The 18,212-nt window shown below is 40.8% G+C and overlaps 1 protein-coding gene across 2 annotated transcripts in view; it reads right to left on the reverse strand.

The window, feature by feature from the left end:
* LOC112143415 (glutamate receptor ionotropic, NMDA 2D) overlaps positions 1 to 18,212 on the reverse strand; it is a 62,040-nt gene that overhangs the window by 32,053 nt on the left and 11,775 nt on the right. For both annotated transcript variants that reach the window (XM_024267365.2, XM_024267364.2), the window contains exons 2-4: positions 5,342 to 5,684; positions 4,961 to 5,167; positions 3,837 to 4,103 (exon numbers count right to left, since the gene is read on the reverse strand). In XM_024267365.2, coding sequence (XP_024123133.1) covers positions 3,837 to 4,103; positions 4,961 to 5,167; positions 5,342 to 5,629 — 762 coding nt within the window. In that variant the 5' untranslated portion in view covers positions 5,630 to 5,684. The remainder of the gene's footprint in view (positions 1 to 3,836; positions 4,104 to 4,960; positions 5,168 to 5,341; positions 5,685 to 18,212) is intronic.

Genomic DNA, 18,212 nt, shown 5'->3' on the forward strand with positions numbered 1-18,212 from the left:
GAACTAGAGAGGGAAGGGACGATGGGAGAAAAAAAAAACAAAATGGGAAGAGGGTGAGGACCAAGCAGGTCTGAAGGAAAATAAGGGACAAGAGGTTAAACTCTGACATGAGCTTTAAAGGCAGGGTGATGCAGAAACCTGGAGACAACAGGAAACAAGAGGGGCACGATGAGCAGATAGCAGGGAAGTAGTCAGAAAAGGGAATAGCAATCTGAAAAGGGGAGTGGGGGGAAGTGGGGGAAAAAAAAGCAAAAGATGGCATATTTTTGTGAAATCAGAGCCTATTGAGATTCAAGATATTTTTGAAAGAGGTGGGGAAATGGTTGCTTACAAAGAGGGGAATTATTAGAGAGGTAGGGTGAGAGACACCGAATGAGCTTTTTGCTGCAAATGCTGAGGTAAGAAGGGATGTGGGGAGGGGATGGTTTATTTAGAATTGACCAGAGGAGGTTTTAAGGGATTAGAGGGAAAATAGATGGAGCTGAGGAGGAGGAGGAGGGCGGAAAAGGACAGTTAAGTCTAAATATTAATAAAATGTCTAAAAAGAAGCGTTTAGAGAGAAAGAAATACATTGAAACCGATGCCAACAGGTTAGGGGGAGTTTAAGGACAAACAAGAAAGTGCTTGGTGCAACAGTCAGACTGAAAACACAGTCTGAAAATTGTGCGTCACTGAAATTTTGAACTGTAATGGCTTGGCAAAACAATCCTACTTGCGTGCCAATAAACCTCCAATGAATTAGGCAGCGGCAGAGAGTAACAAAGTGGGAGGAGAAAGAGGATGACAGACATAACGGAGAGAAGGGGCACAGAGACAGTTATAGCTTTAAGCAAACATACACAGATTCTGAAAGGTAGGGAATGAAGAAAGAGAGGAATACACATTGCAGAGGGAAAAAAGAAGAAGAAATACTGACAAGGCAAATGCTGCAAGAGAAATGGAACAAGAGATAGACAATGAAAGTTGAGCAGTAATCGAGCTAGAAATCACTATCAGGTCGTCTACGTTTATAAGACATTCCCAACAATGCAACACACAAACAGAGGGCACGGGACGCCAACACACACAAGTGTTTACAAAGTGATTACAAGGATTTATTGGCCGAAAAAAAGGAGGGCTGTTGTGAAAAGCAGGCAGCTCCTTGTAAGGGCTACTCACTGCAGGCAGTATGTTATATTAACAATGACACAAGCAGAGGGGAGGCTGAGGAATGCAACACACAGACACACACAAGCACAGCTGATGAGACCATGCTGGGACATTAGCGATGACATTGAGACCCAGACTAAACTGAGCCAACAGAGAGCAGGGCTTGTGGACGGGCAGACATGCGGAGTGCGCAGAGCGGTCGAATGGACTGCAGGAATGAGAGACAGCCAAACAGAGATGGAGGTGCAAAGCAAAGCAGCAGAGGAGACTGAGCTTGTCTCTAGGCAGAGAGGGGAGGTGGAGGGAGGAAGAGTGGATGGAGGTAGTAGGTAAAAACGAATGCAGAGATGAGAAATTGAACGGGAAGATCAGAAGGGTGAAGGTTGATCAAGAAAAATGATGATAAATGGAGTCGCGCGGAGGAAATGGCAGAAGGGAACAAAAGTATGAAAGGTGAGGGGAAGGAGAGAACAGGCAACCATACTTTAAAAAGAAACACAAGCCAAAACCACGATTCTCTCTGGACAAAAGTGAAAAATTAATGTCAATTTGAAAAATTACGATTCAAGCAATCCTCTTTGAGAAGACTACAAACACGATCTGTGTATTTTTGTCTGATTGAAATGAGTCAGATGTAGGAGTGTAACGATTCATTTTAACGATTCAATTCATATCATAACTTGTGATTGACGATAATTCATAGTCAATATTGATTTATTTTGAACAATCGGATTTACTGGCCTCAAGTCGATCCAGGACGTCTTTGGCTTAAAAATGTAACCAGTGTGACACAGAGATATATATCAGGTACTCAACAGTGAAGTTTTCCCTAATCAAGTTTAAACTAATCCATTCACATTTTAGGTTCATCAAGTTCAGCTCACTGCTGTTTTTCCACATCACAATGATGTAAATGGACATTTTACTATACTTTATGTGTCACAAACTGACAGACAGCTGGTTCCACTTTCAGGAAGTTTATTAGTTCAGACAGGGACTGAGCACAGCTAAAAGTCCTCAAAGCTAAATCAGAGTCAGAAAGGCACGAGGTAAGTCACGAGCATGGGATCATCCAAGAAGAGACTAGAGAGGTCAGAGTCCAGGCGAGGGTCAGGGCAGGCGGCAGGCAAATGGAGAATAAGCAGGATCAAAAACAGAACATTAGGTCCAGCTAGAAATGCTCGGTAATGCAGACAGGGTGGCACAAACAATACTTCGCACTGAGTCAGTCTCTGTGCAGTGCTTAAGTGTCCTTGGCAATGAGAGTCAGCTGAGGGAGTCTGCACTGAGGTTGCTGGGAGATGTAGTGTCCAGGCCTGGCCTATAGGGTGCATTGTGCCCTAGGCAAAAAACGAATTTGGCACCTTCTATAGGATCTTAAATTCAGACGTGCTAGCTGGATCTCAAACCGGGTCACTCTACATATGGAAGCCAACGCACTAACTGACTGTGCCACTGATCAACCAATATCCAAGAGGAAAGTAGGGGGATTTTAACTGTTAAAGGTGTTAGAAAAAAAACACTAGATCATTAGTTAAATTCGTTCTTTCAACCAAAATGCAGGGTGGAGTGAATTTCCAAGCAATTTTATATAAGTAAAACCGACAACCTCTGCTTTGAGCCCATGTTTCCTCCTCTTCTTTTTTTCATCCTTAAAGTTTTAAAGAATTACTAGCAGAAACAACACCACGCACCTCTTTCTTCCCGCCAACCCAGCTTAGACAGCAGCAACACAGCAAAGTTATCGATTACATCAAACTCTCGAGGTATTCCATTTACAGTTTTTAATTATTACTTTTTATTTCTTTTTATGAATTGAGTGATGTGTCAAACTGTTTGACCCAAAAAAAAAGAAAAAAAAAAGAATATATATGATCATCTCCAGCAGATGGTGCCCTAGGCAGCCACCTAGGTCACCTATGCCCAGTGCCGGCCCTGCGGTGACCAGAGAGAGACAGAGCTCTGACTCCAGACTCCATTTTTTGCTGCATCACACGTGTGTTATCCAATGTGATGGTCATTTTTACATTATAGTAAAATAAAAGTTACCCTGCCTCAATTGAAATGGTATTTTCCAAGATGGACACAGTTGTTTTTTTTTTCTATTTTAAAATTAATTTATAATGGTGTAAATTGACTGGATTAAGAATTTGCCTCAGACAGATCAATCCGGTTGGAATATTTAAGTTGGTTAATCGTTACACCCCTAGTCCGAAGCTTTTAAATACATTTAAAGGATCTGTTTTTGGTATTGTGCTTTGACCACATTTTTTTCGCCAAGCTCCACTTATCTTTTTGATAAAGAAAAGCCAACTGTAATGAATAATAAATTATCAGGCAAGAGCTGTGATACAACACTGTTACATCATAGACCTCATCACTAAAGCGTTTCAATAACAATCGTGCTTTGATGTGGAAGTCTTTTGACACAAATGACCTGATGTAAACACGGCGAAGCAGACGGAGTCGTGGTTTTTGGTGCATCGGTGAAATCTCAAAGCAGAGAGGGATAGAAGAACAGAGGGGATAGAGGAGAGAGGGGAGAGAGATGGAGGGAGAGAGGGAGTGACAAAGAAGGAAGGAAAAAGCTGGGAAGCCACCTGTCAGAAAGAGGGGGCCCCCAGTGGTAGTTGCAGCACTTCCTCCCCTTTCCTCCCTCTCTCCCCCCTCCCTCCCCCCTGTCTCACCTGCGCCTCGTTCTCCTTCAGCAGCCTGCGCGTGCGTGCCCCCCCAGGGTCGTCAGTCACGTTCAGGATCACCACGCTCTTCTTCTCCCAGCCAATGAAGGAGCCGTCAGTCAGCCCTTCTACCACAGACAGGAAGTCCTGGTAGCCATGGTGACGAGTGGACACCACGGAGAAAGCAGTCCAATCGTACTCCTCCAACACCTCAAAGATGACCTCCAGCTGTAGAGCAGTGGAGGAGCTGAACTGGAGAAAGATGGAACCTGATTCCTGATTGAAAGAAAAAAAACAAAAACAGAACTCCAGTTATGGTGAAACACTTAACTGAAAGTGAATCTTCTGTGTCACGATGCTACAATCTATTTGTGTCAACTTCACTTAAAAGAGCTGCAATGCTCTCCATTCTCCTGCACAACACAGAGGCATCATGGGGGTTGAAGTTTGGGTGGAGCAGCAGCATTTGTGCAGCCGAAGGGCTCGAACAGCCTGAAGTGACTGGAGTGACGTCTAGAAGGGAATATTTCTAAAAGTCTGATGGGAGGAAATGGAGATGAGGATCGCCTATTCTTCAAAAGAACTTTATTAAAGTGTTGCAATGCATTCCTTGGGATAGTTTTTACACTCAAAACTACATTTTGCTTTTGTTTCTGCATTTTCATGTTCGGTGATTAAAAATAAATGGTGCGCTGATTATCTCTGATACAAACAAGACCAAAACTATCCTTCCTCAGATGTAAACAAACCCGTGTGAACTCACTGCCTCTCAGTCAGAACCATCAGAGGCGTTGCAGCAGCAGCGAGAGTCATTACTATTTACAGATCAAAGTATCTGCAGATCAGAAACATTTACTTTCCCCTCCATCCTAGACCCATCCTCACACCTTTTCTTCAGACTGAGGATGTACCACACTGTACTCAGCTTTGTCGGCAATTAAAAGCTGATTTTTCCTGCAGCTTTCTTCACAACCTGACATTAAGACGGGTCGCGGACCTGATTAAATTTGCTCCACTTGCTGGAGCTCACCTTTTTAGCTACACCGCTGCATTTTCAGTAGATTTCCCTCAGATAAACTTACTCAATGACAAACATTTGCAAACCCCTCCTCTCCAGTCACCCGTCTTCCTACCTGTGGCATCCTCCCCAGGCCTGCTCCTCCTCCTACAGCCACTATGGGCAATCCTGTCTGTGCAGAGACAAACTCCAGCATGGGGGCCAGAGGACCCCAGGCAGTGCGAGGAGGTCTCTCCTCTTCATAAACCAGACCCTGCAGGGGCCGCGCCGCCAGAAGCTCACACAGTTGGGACAGCACTGTCTTAGGACTGCTGTCATTCACCTGAGAGATGAAGAGTTAGATGAAGGAGGAAAAAAAACAAAAAAGATAAGTTATGCCGACCGTCTGGGACTGGGTGTGTTGAAACTCACAACAGCCTTTCAGCTTGGTGAGAGCAAATGATGGATTGGTGTTTTCCTCCTTCAAGTGAGACTGAAATAGAACATTGTGTCTAACCTGCAGCCAGATGACGTTAGCAGAGCCCCATTGGGTGACCACGCTCTCCCCCAGGGAGCCATAAACCCGGCCGAAGCCGGGGTACAGCACCCTCCCCCCGGGCCCCGCTACCGCCGCCTCTGCCTGCACTGTGGCACCGGCGTGGATCACAGCAATGTTGAAGTTCATCATGGTCCCCGCATCACGCTCCCGCGGGCTCGGCCGGAGCAGGAGGTGGGGGGACGCGTCCACCAGACCTGCCCACTCTGCCAGGACCAATAGGAGAGAGAGAGTAGGTATGGCGACCATGGCAACCTGCCGAGGGGAAGGGGGGGCAGATATATATCTCACTAAGAGAGGGTGCCTGAAAGAAAAAGACACAGCAGGGAGAAGAGAAAAAAGGTGAATAGAAGGGAGAAGTCAAGATTAGGTTAAACTCCTCATTTTAATCATGTTCACTGAGAAAGGTATCAGATCAGGGAAGAAGAAAAAGTAGAGAAGTGAAGGTATATGCAGGTTGAAAGACAGAGAGTAAAGGAGCAGACAGCTTTAGGAGGAAAGTACTGATTAGAGATTGCACGCAGGCAAGACTGCATAACCAATTCTGAAACCAATCATGAGGTAATAAAAGTTAGCTCAAAGAGGGGAAAAAATAAAAGGTGCGAGGAAGGAGGGATGCAGAGCGGAAAAAACAATGGAAGGACAGGAAGAAAACAAGACAAGGAGGAAGATAAAATGCATGCTTCCTTTTTCGGCTGCAGGCGGAGAAAGGAGGAATGTGAGGAAACCCAGGATTTTAAGAGATTTAACAGACGGGAGGAGGTGGTATGTGTTGCACAAATGAGTACAATTAAGATGAGACTCTGTCATGCATCTGAACGGCCGCTCACACACACGACGTATGTGCAAAACGACGCAGGGAGAGCTGCTTAACGCCTGAGATATGAGGGTCAGTGTGGTCCGCACAAACACACAATCACAAAGACAGATAATGACTTCCTGGGAGATAGCAGGGTTAATGTGGGAGCCGCACACACCAACACAAACATAGCACATCATTATCAATTTGCTTCTGCTGCCAACTGGCCCCCATCTCCTTTCTCCACCTCCTTTTTCCCCTGTCTTCCCACATTCCCCATGTCTTCTCCCAATTTTCTTGGCTTCAGGTAACAAACACAATTGCATAGATTAACAGCCCCCCGCTGACATCATGTTCCCTAGAAAGACCCCCCCCCCTCTCTTATTTGCTCTATATGTTTTTTACTCCATCTTCATCCTGTCTTTCTTCACACTCTGCTAATTCTTTGACCCTGATCAGTCTTTGGAATAAAAAAGAGTGGGAATGTAGTTAAAAAAAAGGGGAAAAAAATTATGAGCCATCGAGGGAATGGAAATGAAAAGGTCTGTAGGTACAGGGTGTGTGTACGTTTGGATGGACTGACTTGGTGAAGAAACGGAGCAGAAAAGAAGAAAGGTACAGAGAAAAAGAGGTATAAAATATGATGGGGGAGCCGTGGGAACAAGAATATTGATTACTAGGATGTGTATGCGTGTTTGGCTTTAGCAAATATAGCTCCAAACCTCCTGTTTTGAGTGACAGGGCTATATGTCTGTGTGTATGGGTGCGTGCACACGTGAGGCCTGACAGAAAAAGGAGAGCCGGCAGGAAAAGGAGATGGAGGTGTGAAAAGATTGTTAGAGCCAGACTTGTTAGCAGGAGACGGGAAAAAGGCGAATGTAATAATGACGAGGGGAGAAAGAATAACAGGACTTTGTTGTTTTCCCTTTTTTATTTTATTCTTTTTTTTTTTTGGTGCTATGATGTTGCAGAAAAGGATGGAAAGGACAGACGGAGAAAATGAGCCAGCCAGAAATGAAACTGCAGGAATATGGTACATCATATCATTTGGTGGCGGTGTGTTCTACGGCGCCGAGCTCTGAGTCATTAACTTTTGCGGCTGTCACACTTCTTCACTCTCATGAGGTGTTCACGTTCGACCAGCGTGCGCTACTCCACCACACTCGTGTGTGCCGGCAGCGCGAACAGCGTATCACTAGATACAGTACACACCCTCCCTGCAGTGTCTGCTGCGTGCTCATCAAACGGGCTTTCACTGATGTGCAGCACAAGAAAACTATAATACAATCCTCATCCAAATATATCATACTATACAGTTCATTATAAACTCTGCAAGCTGAATCATAAAAACCATGAGAGGCACTTACACACACCAGAAAGCAGAGAGTGGGAGGGAAAGATTAATGCTTTATTTGATTTGCGAGCGTAAATTAATTCTTTGTTAAAATGCAAATGTTCACATTTTAGTGTATTTTTCCCCTGGCTTTAAAAAGACGACCCTCTCCAGTCTTTAAAGCCTTTTTCTTGTTCTGTGGTGTTTGCTGTAAATGCGGTGGATGTGGCAAAGGGCTGCAATCAGGGCAAGTTCTGATTTGAGATCGATAAACCCAAAAGGTGCATGGATTTCTCCGAGCAGGATTTGAGGTGAGGAATCACTTATTGATGTACATGTGGTACTTTTAATGCAACAGATGAGTCACAAGAGGAGAGAACAGGGAATATAACAGTTTTAATTGTATAGCTTAAAAAAAATCAGAAAAACTTTTGATTTTCTTACATTTAAACCAGGGGTGTCAAACATTCGGCCCACGGGCTGTATCCAGCCCGCCAGATGGTTTAATCCGGCCCAGTCATGAAGAGAAAAAATATATAAGGATGTTGAGAGAAAAAAAAAGTTTCTAACCCATTCCTGTGGTGAGTTATGGCTCTTCAAAAAAAATGACCACAATGAGCAATTCCACCACTAGGGGGAGCAAAGAAAACGCAAGTCCGGCATAACAAGAGATCAAGAAATAATTAAAATAAACAATGTGATAATAAGTGATTGGGCTACTAGCCTAATAGCTCTATTTCAGGTTCTGGAGAAGAGAAGATGGGATCTTCCCATTGATTGCAGTCAAATGAGCCGCCGTTTGCATTTCTGTGGTCAAATCAGCCGTCACTGGATTTTCTGTGTGAGTTTCATATGATATTTATTGTAGCAGGACTGAGAACGCTGGAAAATCTCCACCAGACTCCACGGAGCTTCTTGATGTGACCACGGAAATGTGAACGGCGGCTCATTTGACTGCAGTTGTAAAGGATTGTAGAGCATTTTGATGTTAGCTTTCATTATTTTACCAAGAACTCTGCTCTGAGAAACTAATGGATTGAATGTATTGATCACAGCAACGTCAATAAACATTATTTAGCATAATTAGCTAAAAGAGTCTTTGGTGAACTGAAGGAGAAAGAATCAGGATTTTGGAGGAAGTTCAGTCCATGAAGATCTTCACTTCCTCGTCCGAGCTGACAGCCAGCTCAAAACGATACGGCTGGACATTACTGATATTGATTGACATTTTTATGTAGCAGCGGTGAAGATCTACGCTAGCGAGACACAGAGCTATCAGTCATTTTGGTTAAAAACTTCATAATTAAAACACTGCTAGGAACATTTTTTTTAAAGTTATAAAAACCTTTTCATAGGGAACTTTAAACCATTACAGTGTCAAATACTCCATGTCAATCCGTCAGTGGCTACAATAAGCATCTTACTGCATGCAGAGCATTTCTTTTTCTTCTGGGTTTGTTTGGTTTGTCTTTGCTGAAGACACTTGCAGTACCAACAAACCAGCACAAATTCTAGGGACTATTGGCAACAAACGAAAATCATTTCAAGAATATCTCCGGACTACTTGAGAGCGGCAACAATCGTAGCCTGACAGAGACGGCTAATCAAGGCGACGAGAGAACTGGTCACACGCGCGAGCCGGTCTCCTATCTTCTAAAAATTGCCAGCGAGTACTTGACAATCATCGAGCATCTTATCATATCTGATTTACTCTGCATAATGTGCTTACTGTGATTACTAATGATTAGATGAATGAGGGATGTATGTGCAATTCATGAAGAACCCTTCTGCCGGAGACACATCAAAAACAGGCTCTTCTTTTCGTGAAGCACTTGGAGGTACACGTCTCAGCCAAGCATAATAAATAAATAAGGTGTAACACTGGAGTATTTTGTTAGGCTGCTTTCAGCTTCTGGCTGATCTGGACAAACTGGATGTACAGATTTTGGTACATCTGCTGTCTTGCATTTCACAGATTTCCACAGATCATTTTTGGAGAAAACTCAGTGTCTGCATGACCTCTGCTACAAAGTTTATCACGTTTTATTGGAAAAGCCAATCCAACTCCATCTTTGTTGCAGCTGGTGAAACACCGTGATCCATGTCTGCTCTGACCGCCAATATTGACTCCCAACCACATCTCACATCAAGGCACTCGTCCATTTATGGCACTGATTTATTACACCTTCATAGCATTTCCTATCATTTAGGACTATTGTGCAGCAGTGATGATGTGAGAGCTTCAAAAAGTCCTCTCCAGCACATCCCAAAGAATCCCAGTGGGGTTAAGGTCTGGACTCTGTGGAGGCCAATCCATGCGTGACAATGTGTGAAAATGATACAGGCTGAACCACTCTTTCATTATTTGAGCCCCATGAATCCTGCCTTTGTCACCTTGGAATATGCCTGTGCGATCCATGAAAAAAAAAAGGTCCTCATAAAAAAACCTGCTCACACATTTTAGCTTCATGACCTGATATACTTGAACAAACACAGACTCACACTACAGCGTTTGGCTTAACTGGTCTACTCATTTATCGTAATGTACTATTCAGTCTTAACAGAATAAACCTAGACTTGTTTAGTTTTTGAATCCCACAATATTTTTTGGTTCACCAATCTATGCTCGCTGTAAACTTAAAGATTTGTTTTCTTTTTTAGTATAGTTGCATTTGCATGTTAAAAATTTGTTTTTTCCAAAACTCCTTTTTCCATTTTTTACTCTTTTTTTTTTCAAAACTATTCTTCTCACTGTCCATGATAATGTCCCTCATTTTCCTGGTTCCTTCAGTGAGTTAGTTCTATTTATGCAATGACGTCCTTCCTAATGTTAAACTGGTCTTATGTCACATTATTAAAGATATTCAGTCCCATCTGATCCCACAGAGCCCCCAAAACGACTGAGTACTTCTTCTGACGCCTCCTTTATGTGATTTAGACTGAAATAAATATATGTTAACAGTGAGACTAAACAAATTTGACTTCGAATATTTCTCAATGCTTCAAGAAATACTTTTGCTCTTATGCTATGGAATGAGTAAAATTTATGAATAAAGCTTGAAATAAGAGTTGAAAAAAGAAAAATAATTGGAATAATTGGGAGAAAGTTGAAAACAGACTTTCATGCAGCATTTGAAACCATTCCTCAAAATGTATAGTTCTGTTTGCCTTTACTGCCCATACTTTTATGTAGAATCCAACATTATGCTAACTTATAGAAGTTTAGGGTGATTTTAAACACAATGTCACAACAGTGAGATAGATTAAAGGTAAACTGGTAAGTGAGAGAAGAACTATCTTTTTTTTGTATCTTTTTTTATACATGTATTTTGCTATTATTTGAAAAAAAAGACATGCAAGCATTTTGATTATTAAACTTTTTTTTTTTTTTCGTAAGATACAAAACAAGCATTTAAACTAATAAACCCGGCCACTTCTGAGCAAAGGCAGGATACACCCTGGACAGGTCACCAGTCTGTCGCAATCAGACAATCACACGTTCTCCCACTTAAAACAATTAGAATAATTTAATGTTCATCATAGTGCAAGAGACATAATGTAAATAAAAATCTAGGAAACCCCATTGTATGATATTGTATGTATTTTTAAGAAGTTTGTTTGGTTTAGTACTTACAGGTGTTATGTCTCTGGCAGACCTGTTACTATTTTTTTTATATAGCACTTCTATCCTCCATTCATTACTTGCATTAATGTCTCCTGTTTGAGCCTGTTATCTGTATAAAATACACCTGTCCATACCTGTAAGCAGACAGGCTACAACCTCTCCACCATGACCAAAGAGCTGTCGAAGGACACCAGGGATAACATTGTTCACCTGATCAAGTCTAGAATCTACTATAAACAAGCATTTTGAACAGATGAGATCAATTATTATGAAATAGAATAAATACAAGATCAGTGACAAACTCCCTCTACCTGTGACTTTGTGGAAGATCTCACCTTGAGAGGTACAAACTTTCTTGAAAGCAGTAAGGAAACAACCCATAACTACACCGGGGGAAGTGGTCAACATTCTGATGAAATCTGAGATTTACAGTAAAAAAAAAAATTATAAATGATTTAAATCCTGCAGAGCTCCAAAGGTTCACCTGCAGTAGCCAGAACATGTCCAGGCTTGTCTAAAGTTTGCCAGAGACCACCTGGAAAATGGCACCACCAGGGTGAGCAAATGTACAGGAAACCTTTGACCTCTGTCATGGCCAACCAGGTTTACATTACAAACTACTGAAGTCAACTTTTGTTACTTATTTTCTGCACCATTCTAGAAAGAAATTCTTCAAAAATCATACAATGTGATTTCCTAGATTCTTTTTTTACATTCTGTCTCTCACAGTTGAAGTGTATCTATGATGAACATTACAGAACAAACTCATCTTTCAGCTGGACTGACAAATACGTTTTTGTCCCACTGTATCCTCTGCTATTGAACCAGAATGTTTCATTTACTGTCCAAAAACCTAGAAAGGCCTTTTCAAAGACCTGGCTGAATACGGGTGATACAATTGTTGGTGTTCAGCGTTCAACATATCCCATCAGGGGTCGCCACAGAAAATCAGTTTTTATTAATCCACACACTTGGCTTGGCAGAGTGTTTTACGCCGGATGCCCTTCCTGACACACAGAACCCTATATTTTATCCGGGCTGGGGACCGGCACAGGGAGACCCAGACTCTGGCCCCCCAGTGGCTACATGGTCGTTAAAGGGTCTAGGGGCCCAGACTGGAGTAAGCCCTGGAAAACAACCCTACACCAGCAGCCCTGCATGCAGCCAACTGAGCCACACAGCTGCTAAGCATGGATGGTACAAGTCTGGTATTTGTCTCTCACTAACAAATTTATTGTTTTTTTCGGTTTATTTTATTTCTCAAAGCATTGGTTCTGTATTTTCAACGTGTATGGAACAGCTTGGCATCTGATTAAGAGTGACAAATGTTTCTTTTTTCTCCAGATGTGTTCTTTACAGATCAGTGGCAGCAAAAAAAGAATGCAAATAGGGCCGTACATCATGAGGAAATGAATGTTTGGTGGAGAATGTGGGATGGTCATCTTTAAGTATGAACATGCTTTACAAAAGCTTTGTGCACATAACAAAAGAGATCTGGGGATAAGACAAGAACACAAACAGAGCATGTGAGGATCAGAAACAAGCTTTCTTGCTGACAGACACTGTTGTAAATAAGGAAAACACAGAAATACTAACATGCTTGGTCTACGCATTCTGCAGCCGTATGATTGCAATAAGTTCCTTTTTATGATGAGAACTTCTGGAAGCTGTTTTACAAGTATATGTTCTCTAATGGCACGTATAACCCTTCACTAACTATTTATTTAAGCTTTTTTGCTCAGCAGGTTTACTGGTGACGACTTGGCTCTTCTAATCTAGATGTCCCGTTGACGTGCAGGATTCACAGTCATGTGGAAGGCTCCCATTTCTGTGAGCTTTAGTTTCACTTCAGATAAGTGAGGATACCGCATTTATGTGTCATTACGCTCATAGACTGAGGCCACATCCTGCAGCGTGTCCCCCTCTGATCCGGCTCTCTACTCTTATGTACAGAGCCCCAACTCTGTGATCCTTAAGCACAGTGTGCTTTTCCATTTGATCAGCTTTGTGTGTTGTGGTTAAAAACAAGCACAAAGTGGAATCGACCAAAGCGTGGACCACTGCAGCAAGAAGAACAGGCAGCATACTGAAAGAAAAACTGGTTTGCTGAGGCCTTAGTTCACAAACCGAACACTCAGAGTTGCTTTTTGTGCTCCAAACATACATTTTTCTGTCATAACAGAGGTGCAACAAAGCAAAACTGGAAGGAAGTGTGACTTATATTATTTATGGTATATTTCATCTGTTACATGTAGGATGTACTGGGCACAAACAGGCTATTTTTTACTCAAAAAAATCTCAAACAATGGTAGAAAAAGGTTACTAGTAACATAAAACATAGAAGGATCTGGATTGGTTTTTCAGAGCTGTCACACCACTAAACAAAAAGTAAGGACCGACATGTGAGATACCAACATATAAACATATAAATTTGCGTCTTTCCGTTCATTTTCAAGCGATCAATCAAACTCTACTTGACTTTAGTAAATAATCTCTACATTTAATAAATCAATTGAAATGAGTTTGAAAAATCTGTGAATGTTTTTGCCTTGTATTGTCCACAATTTATGCTTGAAATTAACAAGACCAATCAATCAATCAAAGTGGATGCACATATTTTAGACTTGACATATTAGATTTCTTTTTAATATTTTCCAACCCTGACTTTTTTATACTCTTTTAAACATTCTGACCATCATAATTCCGATATGCGCACAATTACAACAGAGGAAATTCTAATTTTGTACAAAGCAAGCATGTTAACAAAAAATATATATAAAAACTTTTATTTTTCAGCGATACTTAAAAAAATGAACCCACAGACTTAGGATAAAACAGAAAATACAGAGAAGTGAGATGAGTGTGTGGGTTGCTGCTTTTTTTATTTGAATATTTAATGTTGCGCTGCTTTCCTTTTTTGGCTTTATTGCAGGAGATAACAATCACTTTTGCACACACCACTGACAACAAACCACTATAAATTTGCAGTAAATGACGCACAATTGAAGAGTAATACGACTCGATTAATTAGAATATTATCATTTAACTTTTAAGTTGCTGTAATGAGTTTTATTTAACAGTAATAGTTTAGATTTTTATCATTTTAAATGTTAATTCCTTCACAAAACACTTCTTTTTATTACCTTGTTTTGTACTTGTTGGTTAAAGACTAAACTATTAATCACTTTTGCTTCTAAAAGTGAGAAATCAGAGCCAGAACTTCTAAAATATTGCAAACTCTGTGGAGAAGAGAAAAAAAAGACTATTTTCACCAAGCTAAATGAGGCAGGATGTGCATCTGATGGAGCATCATTTGAGCTCTGCGGAGCGGGAAAACTCACACTGAAGAGGAGAAAAACTGTACTCTGCCAGACTGCATGTACAGCCCCTGTAGGTTTAGGAATGGAAACAGGAATTTGATAGTATGTGTGCACGTCTTTTGGTAGTGAATGCATGATTGGAAAAGGAATCGTGTCCGAAAATGCCCTTCATACACGCTAAGGGGCATATATTGTGTCAAAGATTCAATTTAAAGAAATACTTAGTTTTTTGTTGTTTTTACTTCTACTGCTAAAATAATGTACATTAACATTAAACAATTTCACCACAGGAAGGTTATAAACACAAAGTGGTAGATAATTAACAAAGTCATAACTTTTCTTTATTTCTATGTTTTTAACTTTTAAATGTATTAATGTTTTAACAAAAATAATTTAACTCCCAAAAGTTAGTTTTTTTCCTCTTCTTTTGGGGTTTCTGTTTCAAATCTAAAGTTTGGTATAACAAGAATGAAAGAGTTATTTCCTTTTCCTGGTCACCATCTGATTTATTTTTTCCCCACTTGACTGCTTTCTGTCACAGTAAAAGTTGCAGTGACAACATCAGCCCCTTCACCAAAACTTTTGAGGAAGCTGTTAAGACGTCCACACAAAAAACTTAAAAAAAAAAGGGACACTGGCAACTGCACATTTTACTCTGTTTGTCCTTAAGGGAGAAAAAAAAACTTTTCAAAAAATTGTTTATGAGCTCAGAGGCTCTCAGTCAGCAGCAGTACAGCTTCTCCCACTCCTCCCAGACAACATTTAGACCCATCAGTTTTCTATAGCTGCTTTATCCTATTGAGGATCCCGTCCGTTTGTGGGTGAGCCTTTCCAAACTGTCATCGGACAGGAGACAACCCACCAAACATAAACTCCGAAGGACAAATTTAGAATCACCAGTCAAGCTTCCATGCATGCTGCTGGACTGGGGGAGAGAGTTGGCACCCATCTTAGCATATTTTCCCCTGAAAATGTGTCAAAACAAAGTAAGTTGCGAGACACTGAAAGCCATTCTTCAACTTTTGAAGGTTCTTTTTTAGAGTTTGCCAGCTAATTGCATTGTTTGAGTGCACAGGTGCAATAACAGATAAAAAAAATAACAATGAGTGACATATTTTGAATGCAGAGTGAAATGCATTTGTTTTATTTTTATAATGCATGGCATCTATGTTTTATTATATCTTTTTGGGGAAAAAAAACATTGAAGATTTATTTAGAGAAAGTGAGCTATAACAAAATATATGTTAAAATGCAATGGAGCTTAAAAAAATAATTAAAGTATACCTGTAAGAAGCTATCAAAGATGCTAAAATATTTTCATTCTAACAAGAAGACCGTTCATTTGATTAAAACAATCAGATTATAAAACAGCTGGTTGCCCAAATACCCAGCAGACTGCGGTGAATCAAGTGTTTGATGCTAAAAGTTTCCAGAACTGCCTCCAGCCACATGTTTTATGAGCAATAACATTATTTCAAGTTTTATTTCCAAGTGTCTTCCATTTGAGTTTTGTTTGCAGCTGTCTGGATGATGTAAATAATTCTACTTATGTAAATAAACATTCACTTTTAAATAATTGCTTAGTTTTGTAAATGTTCCACACTTTCTTTTGTCCTCCAACCCCCTAAAAAAATGTCAGCATCAACCACTTTCTTTGCTTTTAGCCCTGAAACGACGAAGCCCATCTTATTACTACTCCCACCGAAGGGGGCAAAACCTTGTAAAGCCACTAAGGACGAAATGAAATTGATTCTAGGTGCCAGCATGATGGTAGGAAAACAATCAGATCACCTCCTCTTGCTTTACTGTACATGCCTGAGCTGCAGTGGGGGCCTGCGGTGACAGAGCAAGAGACCCGCGAGAGCCAGCAGCTGCTCTGTTAGGACGCGGCTGCTGGCGTCCACGGTTCTCTGAACCCCGTTCGCCCTGAAAAAAAAAAAATAAAAAAAACACGCCAGACCCTGTGCCGCATTGAATCTGCTGCGGAAACGTGAACGTGGAAGGGGTATGCGTTGTTGAGAGAGTGGAGGTGCAGAGTTAAGTGTGTTTATCCCCCATTGAGGCTCCGCTGCCTCATTCCATGCTGTCATGCAGAGTAATGGCCCTGCTCCCTGCTGCCCATGGCACGAGCTGCACTGAATCAGACTGAGTCACAATAGCTAACTTGCCATATACACGTATATAAAAATACATTTTATTTCAAGCCTACTCATTTCATGCAAATAAATAAACTTTTATCATTTATATACATTCAGAGTCCACTGCTTAACTTAAATAATATTAAATACCCATAAATACCCAGCTCATAAAACTCTCAAAAACAAGATTTTGAAAAAAAATTAATACTGTGGAAAAATCTGCCTAAATTTTGCAGTTTCATTTTCTTACATGGAATTATGGAAATAAATACACTTCTCCATTATCATTGTATTTTTTTGCAAAGCTTCTGTATATAATATCAACTGGAGTGTAATCCTACTTGTGGCGTAACAATTTATTTCATCAAAATTGTGATTTCTGGTACGATTCATAATACACTTTAGTTCATTTTGTACAATCCAATTCGCTGACCTTAAATCGATCCAGGACAACGTAAGCCAAAACGTCAACCAGTAAATGTAGTGAACCGGTGAAGTTTACCATATTCCTTGTATTTCTAGCAAGATAATAAATTAAATATGTGAACAAACAAGTAAACAAGAATTAATGGCAAATCCACTCAAATTTTAGTTCCATACAGTTCAGCCCGCTGTTATTATTCCAAAATAATACAAACAGAACATTATTAGAACATTCTGACAAACTGTATATTCACGTGTTTCCACGTATTGGTCCGTTATGATGATTTGATCATTTTTTGCTGCCAACAGGTTTGTTGTCTGTTGTGATGGTCGCGTTTACCTCATAGTACACCGTGCCTCAATCCAAATGGTATTTTCCCATGTCAGTTATAATCAATTTATTTCATTTTAAAATTATTTCTTTAACTGGGTAGGTCAATTTGATTCGGTTAACAACTCGCCTCAGGAAAATAGATCTGGTCCAATAAATCGGTCCATTGATTAATTGTCACACCCCTAAATGCTACGTTCACATCGTAAACATTAGCATATGGTGTTCCCATTGGAGTGTCGCTACACGATACTAGTGCATGTCAGCTAGGTTTGGTGCAAAAGGTCAAAGTGGGAAAAATCTTGCAAATCTTGGACTAGGTTAGGGGTGACCAAATCCGGGCCTCAAGGGCCAGTGTGCGACATGTTTTCCAACCAACCTGCCGGTGAAGCTCCATATTGGCTAAGCACACTAGATCCAGGTAATCAGCAGTAGATAAGGCAGGATTTTTGGAAAACCAGCAGGAGGCCAGCCCTCGAGGCCTGGATTTGGACACCCCTGCTCTAGGTGTTTTCGTTCACATCTGTATTTCGATATATGAAACACTTAGTGTGATATAATTCTGGGCGGGCATAAACTGCAATTATTCATTTTTCCTCCATGATCAATTTTCAATAGGTTGGCACTTTTGTAAATGAAAAGGGACGCCATTAAATGGTCTTTACCAAAATCCAAGTCCATGATTGGTCGAAGTTGAACTTGTTCAACTTATAACATTGAATGTGCGTCTTATATAAAGAGCCCCAAAATGGTCATAGAAACCTACGCAGTGACATGTGAACACCAGAGTTTTGAACAAGAAACGCACAGATATACGCGTTTATAAAGCCTTTTTAAATGAAAGTGGTGTCTTGAACGGGCTG

This window comes from Oryzias melastigma, linkage group LG16 (assembly GCF_002922805.2).
Source record: "Oryzias melastigma strain HK-1 linkage group LG16, ASM292280v2, whole genome shotgun sequence".
Classification (NCBI taxonomy): domain Eukaryota; kingdom Metazoa; phylum Chordata; class Actinopteri; order Beloniformes; family Adrianichthyidae; genus Oryzias; species Oryzias melastigma.